Source organism: Lactuca saligna, chromosome 4, assembly GCF_052625555.1.
Source record: "Lactuca saligna cultivar CGN05327 chromosome 4, ASM5262555v1, whole genome shotgun sequence".
In the NCBI taxonomy this organism is placed as follows: domain Eukaryota; kingdom Viridiplantae; phylum Streptophyta; class Magnoliopsida; order Asterales; family Asteraceae; genus Lactuca; species Lactuca saligna.
The window spans coordinates 36,706,062-36,721,003 of NC_136420.1; the positions used below are offsets into that span (position 1 = coordinate 36,706,062).

The 14,942-nt window shown below is 32.4% G+C and overlaps 1 protein-coding gene, 1 long non-coding RNA gene and 1 pseudogene across 2 annotated transcripts; all 3 read right to left on the reverse strand.

Moving 5' to 3' along the window:
- Positions 1-293: 293 nt before the first annotated feature.
- LOC145039488 (uncharacterized) lies at positions 294-3,856 on the reverse strand. The gene is made up of 4 exons (XM_078987542.1): positions 3,808-3,856; positions 827-3,703; positions 403-561; positions 294-316 (listed from the first exon to the last, which is right to left on the reverse strand). The coding sequence occupies exons 1-4, from the start codon at positions 3,854-3,856 to the stop codon at positions 294-296; spliced, it is 3,108 nt and encodes a 1,035-aa protein (XP_078843668.1).
- A 3,937-nt stretch (positions 3,857-7,793) lies between these two features.
- Positions 7,794-9,614, reverse strand: LOC145038429 (uncharacterized). The gene is made up of 6 exons (XR_013679370.1): positions 9,506-9,614; positions 9,280-9,388; positions 8,818-9,045; positions 8,628-8,716; positions 8,513-8,559; positions 7,794-8,023 (listed from the first exon to the last, which is right to left on the reverse strand). It is a non-coding gene; the product is annotated as an uncharacterized LOC145038429 (long non-coding RNA).
- Positions 9,615-13,136: 3,522 nt separating this feature from the next.
- LOC145039489 (CENP-B homolog protein 2-like) lies at positions 13,137-14,679 on the reverse strand (annotated as a pseudogene).
- Positions 14,680-14,942: the final 263 nt, after the last annotated feature.

A 14,942-nucleotide genomic window follows, 5' to 3' on the forward strand; every position in this document is an offset into this window, starting at 1 on the left:
GCGCCGGGCGGCAAAAAGTTTCTTTCGGAAGATAGTTTTAATAGTTTCCTTTAGACGTGAGTTATTCATTGCGGCCATTTGGTAGACTATTATGTGTCGAATAGTTCATTTCAACATATAGTTTCTTGCTAGGTGTATAGTCATACAATACGATAAAAGTTGGGTCTACATCTCAAATAATTCATCTGATAGTTCATACTTGATTTTAACAATATATAAATAACAAGAATCTGCAACCATATAGTTTTGTACATTTATAACATGTCCAATATATAACCTACACCAATCTGCAATCATGTTGCTTCATCTGCTAGCCCTGCATTAAACATTAAATAAGCATCTAAGATACATATTTGAAGAAATTGTATAATAATAAGTTGTTGATTGTACCTTGTTAATCACATAATACTTCTTTGTACACAACGTTTGATGTGTAGATTCCATCATTATGAAACGTTTTTTCCGGCTTTACTAATACCTTGGTATTGACATGTGATATTCCTCTGGACAACGCCACATAAAGCTGGCCATGTGAGAATACCGATTCTGGTAGATAAACACCTACATTTGGAATTGTTTATCCTTGAGCTTTATTGATTGTCATAGAGAAACTAAGCTGAATTGGAAACTGCTTTCTTTTAAGTTTGAATGGGAACATCTCATCGTCAGACGGACATAGAGGAATTCTTGGTAAAAACACTCTTTTTCCAGCATGTTGGCCAACCGCTATCTCTGCATCAATGACATTTTGTTGGAAAGCTCGACATATCAATCTGGTGCCATTACATAACCCATTTGAAGGATCGATATTTCGCAAAAGTATTACAGGGCACCCAGTTTTTAACCGAAGATAATGAGGGGGGTACACCATTAACATTTAGCGAGTTCAAATACTCCATCGGATATAAGTTATTTTTGTCATCTTCCGCTTCATCAAAACTATAGTAAACTTTTTGCTCGCCAGAAAATCGTTCGATCAACTTATTATTAATCTCATCAACACTTTCATTTTTAGTTGACAGTATCGCCCTCGAAATGATAAATTTTGAGTCGGCGCCGTTGGATTCCAAAGAAGGAAATATTGCATCAATCAGAGCGTCCACTGATTTAGTTTTATCAGTGTACCGAATGGACATGTTATCAGGTATACGAATATAGGACTCGTCCAATGTTTCCTCCTTTCCATCACCGACTCGTAATAAAAAATCAGAAAACCATGGGTCATTTACCGCTCTCATGTTGATACTTAATCGAAGCCTTTTAACTGAAGCCCATAGAGGTGACATTTGTAAGCTAGAGTCGACAATTTGTGCTCGAGTGCCACGTCTCACGACCGGTAACACTTGTCTAAAGTCACCTCCTATAACCATTATCTTTCCACCGAAAGGGAGCTTCTCATCTGTGATGTCTTGCATTGTGCAATCAACTGCTTCTACCGCCTGCCTCTTAGCCATTGCTGCTTCATCCCATATGATTACCTTTGCCTCTCGAAGTATCTGAGCCTTCCCACTTTGTTTAGTGATCTTGCACATCGAGTTATTATCAAGATTGAGCGGAATTCCAAATCGTGAATGAGCTGTTCTCCCTCCTGGCATGTTGTTAGCCGCAACACCTGACGTGGCAGTTGCAAGTGCAATAAGACCACGAGCACGAATATTAGCCAACAAAGCTTTGTACAAAAATGTCTTTCCAGTTCCACCGGGACCATCTATGAAGAAGACACCCGAAATATTTTGATCCACATGCCTCATTATCTCATCATATGCAAACTTCTGGTCTGGATTGAGAGAGTCTCGCGCATGTAAGTCTTCATATTCCACATTTATAGAGTATTCTTCTTGCACCTCACGATAGCCTCTTGATTGTAAATCGATGTGTGCACTGACCTTTGGAAGGTCGTAATCACTAAGCTTTTTACTCATAGATTCTAGGAAGACTCTAATGTCGATGAGGACCATATTTTGCACTCGCTCGGCGCATCCATATTGTTTCCTGTAATCTTCAGAAAGAGAATCATAGTGGTCGTCCCATAACTTGCGAACATTTCCTGGTTCACAAAAAATCAGCATCGTCGCAAATAACCTTCTAAGTGCGCTGGGAAATTGAAATAAGGAAGCCTCTTCAAGACACTGTGATAAATTATCATCCGTCTCTATTAAACCTCTTTCAAGAGCTGCTTTTCGAAATGTAGGGTGTAATACACCATTTGCTGTGTATAAATCTTCAAAGCAGGTAGGCCCGGTGATATGACATAAAAGCAGGCATAGGTAGTATCTCTCTCCTTCAGCTGGATTAGCATAAACAAGTCGACCAACCATTGATTTATGTTCCCGGATCCTCCAACAATGGTTGCTCCGATTCCATGTAAAATGTTTGGGAAAATCCTTATACAAATATTCTCTCGCTTTGGAATCTTCTTTATTCTTCTTGAAAAATGTCGTCAACATTGAATCTTTTTCTTTCTCTCTATCAACAATGTCTTCCATTCTGTCAACGTCTTTGAACCTAACCAACTGTTGATTCGGGAGATGTATTTGCAACGCCATCACACAAGGGTGGATTTTTGATAGAGGAAAGCTAAAAACTCGCCATAATGCCTCGGGAGGGGACACATAACGTGCATCTTGAAACTTTTTTATCTCATTAATAACAACATTTTCTTGGTCTTTATCAATATGGATAACTTGTTTGTCATGGCCCTTATAAACATATTTGAAGAGGTACTTCACAGACTTTATACTCGAACAAACCTCAACGTTGATATGACAATTAAACATTATTAACAACTTCGGGTTGTATGGAGCCACCCATCTGTTATCCAATGATGTATTTCTTACAGTAACCTCAATTCCATTATTTCTCCTTCTATATAATGGATATGAGTCCTCTCCTTGTGATGTCTTTTCATTGAATTGCCTAGGATATCTGAAACGACATATTTTTGGCACACCCTGCATACACGGACTTTTTTCTCGTAAGCTAACATAGGGACCGTGCATCATGTGACTTTTGACAAGATCATGCATTTCAGGAAACCTTATTGGGTCGGGAATTTCCGCACACACAAGTTTGTCATAATCGTCTGGATTATTCATCTTATATCCTGGGGTCATTATTAAGAGGAAATGTGCATGTGGCAATCCACGCTTTTGAAACTCTATCACATACACATATGACCCCACCACACCGATTATATGTCTCTGCAATAATTGTACCTTGAGATCCTCTAACTTAGCATGAAAAACTCTTGCAACAAGGTCCGGTCGATCTTGAGTTGACTGTCCAGGCAATAACTCATCATCGATTTCTTTCCATTTTGGGTTGCAAGTCATTGTAGGAAATATATCAGGCCTCCCATCATCTTGAACTAAAGCCATGGCATCCAGAAATCTTCGGCGCATGTCACGTGGACCTCCAATGAAACTTGCAGGTAACACAACTCTCTGTCCAACCCTACTTGGTTGAGCCTCACCGGCATTAAAACAATCAACAATGCCCTGGTATAAATCAGCTCTAATTTTGGTTTGGTTCTTTTCAACAAAAACCAAACGTGTAGTCTCAATCTTTATATAGGTATCTACTGCAAACTGCTGGAACAATCTCCCTCCCATCAAAATCACATTATCATTCGACCGTATCTGGAACTTGTAACAATAGTACTCTCGCATACTTACAGTGTTTCTGCCTTTTTTTGAAGTAGATCCTGTGATATCATAATTTATGTGAAAAATATAAATTTAATATCCAAATATTTAAGGCAATACGTGTTACATGTTTTAAATATGTAAAAGAATGTTAAAGGCGTACCTTCTGAACCTTCATCATTGTCTTCATTGTCACTAATAATTTCATCCATGGCCACCCCATATCTTGGTATTTTAGGATGTCATCCAGACTCACCATTAGGAAAGAATAAAGGATACGGCAAAGGATCATAACAACCAAAGTGAGGTTGAATTTCAGTACTATAGTTAGACCTCCCGTAGACAATAATACTTCTTTTATATGCAGTGATGTTGTCATTTCCTTCAACCCAAATACCAGCAACCTATGCAAAGGTGTAGTTCAATATGGTGATTAATATGATATGTATAACAATAAATATGAGACATTTAATTTTAAAATGAATAAAGTTAAATGTTACTATTCACACCTCAGATGTGGTAGGCTTATTGTACACCCTTTGGTCAAGCTCCACCGATGCATTCAAAGTCACTCTATAATTATCAAGCGGTCCTAGATCAGAAAGTTGTTTAAATGTTCTAACGTACGGATTCGAAGCTAGAATACGTGTTAGTTTTTGGATGATTCTTCTATCAACATTCTTCCAGGAGGATCTTTGTGATATTTCAGCTTCACCGTCATAAAAATACAACTGTAAATACCTCGATTTACCATCCCTTGAAATTAGCTGATCGATATTATGATAGAGTGTTCCGTGCGCACAAAAAGTGTAAACTCCAGAATTCATATTGGCCAATTCTTTATCCACATTTACACCTAGTGATGCGAAAGAAAAGTTTGAGTTATACGCCCTTATATTGTACCTGAAGCTTTCTTCTAGCTGCTCTTGCCTTGTGAAGAGTTGGTGCAACTCTGTGGGAATAGGGGAGTGTGCCAGTTTTGTCTTCCCACTCATGCAACAAAAGGTAGGGAATTCATATTGTAGTCGCTTTGCTCCACAATAAACACAAGGGTTTTGAGCCTTTAATATACGATGTTCCATACGGATATTTTCATAAACAAAATCATACGGATCGTCCTGAAAGGCGTATACTCTTCTTTTTGTCATCATAGTTTGTTCCTTTCTTCGTTGATAATATTCTTTATTATAAGTACTCGTCCTCTGAGCAGCACTTATAACACTCACAGAGGAATCTTCGTTGATATTTGTTTCGTTTGTCTCCATTATAGTGCAACTTGTGAGTGTTGTAGGTTGACTACATCCTTCACCGTTAGCTATTCTTCTCTTTTTGTTTTTCTCCTTTTTTCGTGCATAATAGTTTCTATTGTATCTTTTTCGATTTTCTACAAACATATTATTTGGATAAATAGTTATATATTATAAATGCAAATATATACTCATATAAACGACATACCTTTTTCTATATCTATCGGGTTTTGGGAATCATCACAGTTTTCGTTTCCCTTATCTACAGTCCCCATTGAACACTATAATGGAAATGTTAAGAATAAGCACATATTATATCATCAAGAATGTAACATTTTGTAATGTAGACCATGTGATTTAGTAGTCATGTATGTGTGTGTTTCAAAAAGTAATTATGAATTCATAAGTCAACACAAGAAAAATAAACCATACATGAAAAAATTCACCATAATATGTCTAACATTAATGTAGATCAACAATAAAAGCAACGCACTCGTAAAAGTTGTCAAAACTTCAAAAAAAAAAACACCACCAAATGTCTCACACGGAATTAAAAATTCTTCTAGGCATATTTATGATGTTAAATGCTTCCGGCATCCGCGGTTGGAACTCTACGTTGCTTAGTTTGGTTGATATCAAAATGTTCACTGAAAATAAGATAAAAACTATTAAAATGTATTGATTTAGGTATTTTAATATCACTACAATTATTATAATTTTCTAGAAAAAACGTACTTGAATCCAAATGAACCAATTTCACCCGAGAAACAAATATTATATACTTTCTCTCTATCGCATAGACAGTCCTCACAATTTGATGGCGTGTTCGGTCGGTTATATGTAGTTTCATCTTTATTATACTCCCTCTATTTATAATCAAATATTTCCAAAGTCACCTAATTTTGCTTTAGTGTAATCATAATAATAATAATAATAATAATAAAGATAATAAAATAATAATAATAATAATAATAATAATAAACACTTACGGCCCATCTTGGAGATATAAAGTGAAAGAAGTTAACGTCAGTAAACCAGAGTAACGGGAATAGTTTCGCTTGCCTCTGATGATTTTTCCAACAATATCTAAAAATAACGATAATTAAAAGGACAACTTGTTATTATTTTAAAAACTTTAGAATGCTGAAAATATATACAATTTATTAAATTTACCGATCATCATTTTTCTCTCTGTCCGATCTTCTACTAAACTTTTTATTGAGGGAACCAATGGGAAAACCGGAAACCATTATATGATAGCATCGGCCAAACGATTAAACCGTGTGTTGTTGCTGATCTTAATCATCAAATCACCACGTAATAAACTATATTCTTGATATCTCGGATACTCAGCATAGGTTGGTTCGATTTGGAAATGGTTTAAAGAAAACACACCACCCAATAGATTCCCTCCATAAATAAAGCGCATCATTTGTTGTGGAACAACTGCTAACAATTTCTCTCTCTAATAGAAAATGTAATATTTTTATAAACAAAAATACTTGTGATAAATTATGAAAATGAATATAAGATATAAATAGTTTTGTAAACATACATTTTGATCAATGAGAACCATGAAAAGTTTGTTTGCTCTTGAGTCCCTCCAAATGAAATCAACACGAACGGATGTCAAAACATACCACAAATGGTAGTTTAGTAGCAACGAAAATGCATCAATGTAAATATGACCATTCATGATTCTACAAAACGAAAGTCGGATGTGATTGATGTAGAATTGATTTATTTAATTATTTATATTAAAAACTATATTGATTTGAGATTACCAAAGTATAATAACATATGTATCGTGCTTTTGAAATATCCAAGCAATAAGAGTTTTTATTACATGGTAAAATGTAGATATCATATTGTATTAAAATTAAAGTAAATAATTTAGTACTTAAAAAAGCTTGAAGTTAGTGTTAAATTTGTTGAAACATTAAACAATATAAATTTTATAGTTCACACCAATAATTTTTATGAATAAAAGCTTCGGGTTTTAAGCAAATACTCATTAATTTGTGATGTTCAAAAAACTGTTGAATTTGTTGTGATGCTCAAAAACTAATTACATTCTTTTTAAACTAAGATTTGGGCTTATAAACTTAAAGGTGTGGGCTTATTTTTTTTGTGATTATATATCTTAACGTTAGTTATGTTATATTTAAATAGAAAAACAGATAGTTGTATTTTCGAAAATTTAGTTTATCAAACATTAAAATATTAAGAATAATAACATGAAAAATGGCGCTTTAATGTGGATAGATTTTCTAGGTGATTTATTATTGGAAGCTGTAAGGTTTATTTATATTAAAAACTATATTGATTTGAGATGCCCAAAGTATAATAACATATGTATCGAACTTTTGAAATATCCAAGCAATAAGAGTTTTTATTACACGGTTTATTTATTAAATATTACAGAAAACCTAAAGCATATATTAATAACAAATAATATTTATTAATAAAAATGTAACTTGTCAAATAAAAAAAAGTCTAATTGTATAAATTATATTAAATTATTATATCTAAAACCCATCAATAATAATAATAATAATAATAATAATAATAATAATAATAATAATATAGTATTGATAATGAAGAAACAAACTGTGGTGTTTTTTCTTTGGCAAGTTTCAAAAGAACATGCGAGAATACCACAATCAATTTGATAATTAAAAGATATTTACTGATTAAAAATATTCAAAACAAATATCCTAACTTATACATATACAAACCACACATATGCAGAATGTTAGAAACAAATAAATACACACCTAGAATTCAATTATATACATGTATTATTTGAGATAAAGAATAAGAAGATTGATCAATTTAGATAGAATACAAACAAATACATACACACATATATACAAATTATATACATGTATTATTTGAGATAAAGAATAAGAAGAGTGATCAATTTAGATAGAAGACAGAATAATATCAACAGTTGAAACAAAAGAAGTTTATCACTTCAAATAGAAGTAAGAAATAAAATATTATACACATTTGAAGTTACAAAATATAAAAGAAGTAAAGAGAACCTGAATCCGTGTCAAGAAACGCAATGAAGCAGTGTAGCAGTCTTCCCGATTCCAACTCAATGATCAAATCGTCCCAAAACCTCAACTGTGAAATTTTGATGTGAGTTAAAAATGAAGAACATAACTTAAATTTATAGGTTGAATAATCTATTATAGAATATAATGTTGTATTTTTGGATATTGATAATCATTCCAAAATTAAGCAAATTAAAATCTTACCATGAATATTAAAATCCATACCAAAAATATTTAAAATCTTACAAAATTAACAAATATAATAATTATCAAAATCCCTACCAAAAATATTTTAAAATCATATGAAACTTAACAAATATACTCAAAAATTTAAAAACGAATATAATATTTGTCGATTTTATTTTTGGAAATATATTGTAATCTAAAAAACAGTTTAATAGATCGGTAGTCAAAACATATAATTAAGTCACTTAATCTTTTACACATTACAGAATTAAAAAGTCGATACGTGTCATACAGAAACATAATAAGTGAAAAAAATAAAACAAAAAAGAAAGGGCTTACAACATTTAAATAAAACAAAAAAGAAAGGGCTTACAGTTCTTTGTTCTGTTGGAGAAGCAATTGCAAGACCAGAAGCCAAAGCTGCAACATGGAAGGGTTTATTATGATTACACTAAAGCAAAATTACAAAAAACACAAAAACACTTAACAGGAACTCAATGTGCCTTGGATTTTGGATTTATTTTTCTAAATGAGCACCATCATTTCCAAATGCAGATGCAGCCTCACTCTGGGCTTGCTGTTAAGAGAAAAATACAAACAAAAAGATGTAAAATTGGTTATGAAATTATAAACCAACAAAAAATTCATTAAAATAGTTAGCTGTAAATTTTAAAATACCTGCAATAATTTGATAAACTCAGCACGTTCTTTTGCAAGAAGCTCATTCTTACTACGAACATCAAATTCTTGTACAACACTACAAAAGGTAAAATAGTCACTTCAACAACAAAATGGAGGGTAAATTGATCATTTGAAACAACAAAAATACTTACCAACAACTAACAACACCAAACCTGTAATTTTACTCATAATAGCATCTTCCCCTTACCATTTATGCCCTTGTAACTAAAAAAAACATAATACCCATCAGGATTTTAAGTTTAAAAAATATATGTCAAAGAAGCAAGCTTATTTCTCCCTGAAAAGAATCAAATAAACAAACATTAAAACAACACAACACACTATATTTTTTCTTGATTACTGCTTCCTGTTTAAAAATCATATAAAGCAACATACTTTTATTTATGAGTGAAAAAAGACATTTTAGATTTTTTTTTTATTAAATAAAAAAATGCTAACCTTTAATTTCATTAGTTTGCTAGAATCTAAAATCCGAGCAAGAATATTCAAAACTGTAAGCTTCATTTTTTGTTATCCGGTATTGTTGTTGATCTTTCTTTGATGTTACCTGTAGCATGAAACCAGCATTAGCCAAAAGTTCAATAACTCCAAATGAAATTACATGTAACAAACGCAACCTAAGAGCTAAACATTACTTCTTGTAAGATCAAAGAAAAAGTATGACCTTGATACACAACTTGTCCATCTGCTAAAAGTATGACATCATCAAATAGGTCATAGGTCTCATTTCGCCTGTTGTGACTCGCTTTTTTTTTTGTCCCCCCTGAAATACCCCTAAACATTTCATCTCCTACTACAGTGTTTTCAAGACACTTCAAGACCTAAAATATGCATATCTCACATATTCACTTATATTTGATACATTTTTAAATATAACACGTGTCAATGGGACAAAAGTTGCAATTTTTATCTGTCTTATTCTAGAGCTATTACCTTGATAACATACTCGGTGACAACACTTGCCTCTTGACCTTCTAGTGATGATGCCTAAAGAAAAAGAAATATTAAAGATTAGATCAAGAAACAGAGTATATATATACTTCTTATGATGATACTACACGTATAACAGAGTATATATATACTTCAGTGACTGAATATTATTGTTGAATTAAATCAGGAGCCATAGACTTTTTTACCTCATCAGGAGACCAAAAGGTTTGCAATTCCTTCTGAATTAAATCAGCCATAAACTTGACATAACCTTGTCGCTGATACCAAGACTGAATAATAGCAACAGGAAGCTTTGACAAAATCTTGTCCTCCCTGAATATCTTTACTATATTATAGATTTGGAAGAAGTTTTTGGAAGAAACGATGATCATTGTGTCTAGAGGGTACCTGTGGTGGCTGAGGGAGGTTACGAAGGTGGTGGTAAGTGGCGGATCTGTTCATCAGCAGCGGCTTCTCGAGATGATTGACGCAGATCTTTAGGTTTTTTCAAGATCGAAGATGCTGAGAGGTGATTCGTCGTTAGCAGCGAAGTCCTTCTCCCCTCTGTGTTCGGTATCTTTGATAGCTGAGACCTGAGAGCGTGTTAGGGTAAAAATTGAAGGCGGGAAAGGGGCATATTTGGTGTTGTCGATGTCAATAGGATGATCCTTGTGTCTAGAGGGTACCTGTGGTGGCTGAGGGGGGTTACGAAGGTGGTGGTAGGCGGCGGAATCGTCGTCAGTAGTGGTTTCTCGAGATGATTGACGTAGATCTTTAGGGTTTTTCAAGATCGAAGATGCAGAGAGGTTGGCAAGGGGCATGTCGATGTGAATAGGACGAACAATGAACACATAAGCGAAATCCTCCTCCCCTCTGTGTTCGGATGAATAATGACCATCTCCGGATCTGTTTATGGTGTGCGATGTCTGGTGGCGATGGAGGGGACAACGTCGGCAGGGTGGCGATGGCGACGTCTATAGGAGGGTGGTGGTAATGGAAGCGTATCGGAGATTGAAGAAAGTGAGGAGGCAGACGGATTTGGAATAAACGATGTTGATAGTGTCAAAAGGGTATTAGGGTTTGGTATAATGATACTCGTGTATACGTATACATTGTAAGCTTAATAGATTGTACTTTGTGCTATAAAATGTATACCTCTTAATTTTCAAGACATGGGCAATATGTTTAATAATATAGTTAAGATATATATATATATATATATATATATATATATATATATATATATATATATATATATATATATATTAGTCCCTGTATTCTGCAATAAGTCTATGGTTGAGCATTGGTTTTGGTTAGAAATACCGATTTGCATTCAAAAATAAAATATTTTAGAGGTTAAACATTTTAAAATGATCTTGATTGTAGAAAAATATAACTGTCAATTTTATTCATTTGGTCAGAATTATGTTTTATAGACAACTAGTTGTGAGACATATGTATTACATGAGTTGATTAAAAAAAATAAATATAAATATAAATATCTAAATATTTGAAAACTTCGATTTTATAAGAAAATAAAAAAAATATTAAATTATTATAATAGAAATGTTTTTTTTATCTTTTAAATTTAAACAAATAAAGAAAACACTAATGAGTTTTAATTTTGAAATTAAAAGGTAAGTTCATTAATGGCATTGATATCTATTTATTATTATATTTATTGTAATTATTATATTAAAATATTATGTAGAATTTAAAAAAAAAATAAAAAACTTTTAAAATATCATATGGAAAAAAAAAATTTAAAATAACAATAAAATAACATTTGACAAATTAATGAATATAACAAGTGACAAAAAAACCCTTGATTTATTAGGGAGGGTAACGTTTAACATATTTGGTTTAAACATCCATAGCATTTATCATAAAGAAATGTTTTATATTAATAGATGTGAACATTAAAATCGGTTCAAACATGTTTCAACTTTTGGACTCAAACTTGACCGGTCTAGGATCGATTGGTGTGGGTCCAACCTAGACCTACGATCTTGGATCAGTCCCTATGGGTATGGGTAGCTATGATTGTGAAAAGATTATTGTATATGTGTTTGTTGTATTGGTAATTTGGTATCATAATTTATTAGACCAATTAAATGCATCTCTAAATAACCATCATAATTTAAATTGAATACATAATTCATTAAAGAGCATAAATTGAAGAAATGAAATCTTTTTGGTATATAGATCACTAAAATAAATGATAATATAATGTGTTAGGATTTATTTATCTAGACAATATTTTATTTAGATAAATAAATCCATAAAAGAAAAAACTTTAGGGACAATTACTATACATGAAAATGCAATAATAATTTGAATGCTTCATGAATAAAAAAATAAATTTGAGGGGCCATTTATAAATAAAAGGAAAAAGTTTAGGGAACATTATGAAAGGTGTTATTGGCACCCAAAAATTGAGTAATTGCCCTTAAAATAAATGATAATTAGGGCTTTAAACGAATTGGACGTTCAACGAACTGTTGAACTGTTTGTGAACTGTTTGACGGGAAGTTCGTTTATTTAATAAATGAACGAACATGAACATGAATTCTCGTTCGTTTAGTTAAACGAACGAACATGAACAATGGTCTCATTCGTTCAAATACATTCGTAAACGTTCATTTATGTTTATTTATGTTCGTTCATATAAATTCATTTTATCTTCATATATATTTAAATGTGTTTGATTACATTATTATATTATATGTTCATTTATGTTTATATATATGATTGTTTATCTTTGTTCGTTTATATTCGTTTAGCATGTTTACGAACATAAATGAACGAACATAATTTGTTAAACGAAAAAACACGATAAAAAAAACTCGTTCATGTTCATTCATTTGTTCGGTTAACTTAAACGAACGAACATGAACAATCATCGTTTGTGTTCATTCGGTTCGTTTACAGCCCTAATGAGAACATATTTGGTTTTGACTTAATAAAATGTTTTTCACCATGGTATGTTTAAAATCCCCCGATAGCAACACATAATTTCCGCTTGTCCTATATTCGTTACCAATATTTTTATACAAATTAAGTTATTTTACCAACAAAAGTTTCGTACCTACGCCTATATATATATATATATATATATATATATATATATATATATATATATATATATATATATATCGATAAATTAATAACCTTGTTAAAATTAATAATTTTTCCGGTTCCAACTTAGGACCGATACAAAATTAGATCTCAATCGATAAAATAATAAAATAATAATTTTTGAAATCCCAATGTTAATATATTGGTCCTAGCAAAACTATAATTAATAATTACTAATATATTCTAAAATTCTAGAAGTGTCTAATAAAAAATGAATCTATAGTCACTTATTTTTTTGTAAACTTCAAATCTATATTGAGTTCATTTTTAAATCTCTCAATTGCACTTAAGAGTTCAGGCAGTGTATTCTCGTATTGTAACAAAAAATCGTGAAGAGTTGTTGCCGCTTGCAATGCTTCTTTCCAAATGATCGGTTCCAAAGGTACCGAATCATCATCAATTTCATCATCAACTGAATTTTGAACAGTATCCGTGATAATTTCTTCAATGCTCTGAACATCATAACATTCATTATTTTCACATGGATAATCCAACAACTCATTCACATCCATTTTGTGCCGATACTGCATTCCCGTAATCAAGTTCTCAAGCTCACGAATGTCTTCACTAAAAATTACATCGTTTAAATCATTTGAGCCGGTTGGATTAGCCGAACAAATTTACAGTGTCGAAAGCAATTTGCTATGGACTCTTGTTTCACATTTCTCCAAGTCGAGACGACCAAGTTGATGGCATCTAAAACATTAGTCTTTTATGGGGGAGAAATGTCCAACTTATAACTTTCCAAAATCTTACGATAAAACTTTTTACGCTAGTACATTTTAAAGGCTCTAATTATCCCAACATCACATGGTTGAATTTTTGAAGTCATGTTTGGCGGTAAAAAAACAACTCGATGTTTTGCAACCCTTAAATATTTTTTGAATGGGCTGAACGTTTATCCACTACCAATTCAACTGTGCATTTGATCATCTAGCCAACGAACATATTCTTCAAAAATCAACCTAGTCATACATGCTCTTTTGTTGGCATGGTATTCACAATCTAGGCTATTCATGTTGACATTCTTAAAATAATGTGGCTTTGCATACTTACCAATGATCCATATAGGAATTTTTTTCCGAGCCATCCACATTGTAACAAATAACAATTGTAAGTCTTTCCTTGTCCTGTTTCTAACCTTTAAGTTGTTTTATTGCAAGTAAATGGCGAGCTTGTAACCTGTAAAACAAACCAATTTCATCCATATTAAAAACATCTTTCATTGGAAATTGATAATTTTTTCCCTTATAGACTCCAATTTATTCTCCATGTCATGTGTGTCGACTGAGCCACTTTCTCCGAATCGACAATACAATATGATACCATGCCTTAACTTGAATTTTTCAAGCCAACCCTGTGAAAGATTATTCTCAGAAGAATCTTGTGGATACAAAAGCTTCAACGTCTCAACCGTCTTCTCTATGATTAATCTCTTGTTATATTCACACGCTCTTGATGTTGGAGAAACCATTCATAAACAACTTTCTCCATGTCCGGATACTTGGGTGCTTTGTGATGCTTGGAAGATCCATCTTTGTCAAAGTTAGCCGATAAAAACTCCGATGATCTCTTAAGAATGTTTGATATTGTTCCTTGACTAACTTTCAAATCAAAATTTTTGTCAACCCACTTCACAAAATCTTGTTGAGTGAATCCTTGGTGATCTCTATGATACTCGTTTAATAGTTTTCGGTGTTGATTGGTCATTGTTGATGAGAAGAACTTAACAATGAGGAAATCAAAAGCCATGATGGTTGTTGAAACCATTTAATATTCCATGTTGGATATTATCAAACATGTTACTCATGTTCCTATGTAAAACCCATGAGGGAAAATGTTCAGGTTGGTGACGAGGTTGAAAAACCTACTCATGAATTCAATGATGAAGATAACCGGCTAGTTGCTTTTGATTTTAAAGATCGTGCTGCCATAAGACAAGTTCTTCCCTATAAAATCTACCATTTTGTTCAAAACTATAGATCTATCAAGGAGATGATTGATACGCTGACGGTAGCATATGAAGGAACTAA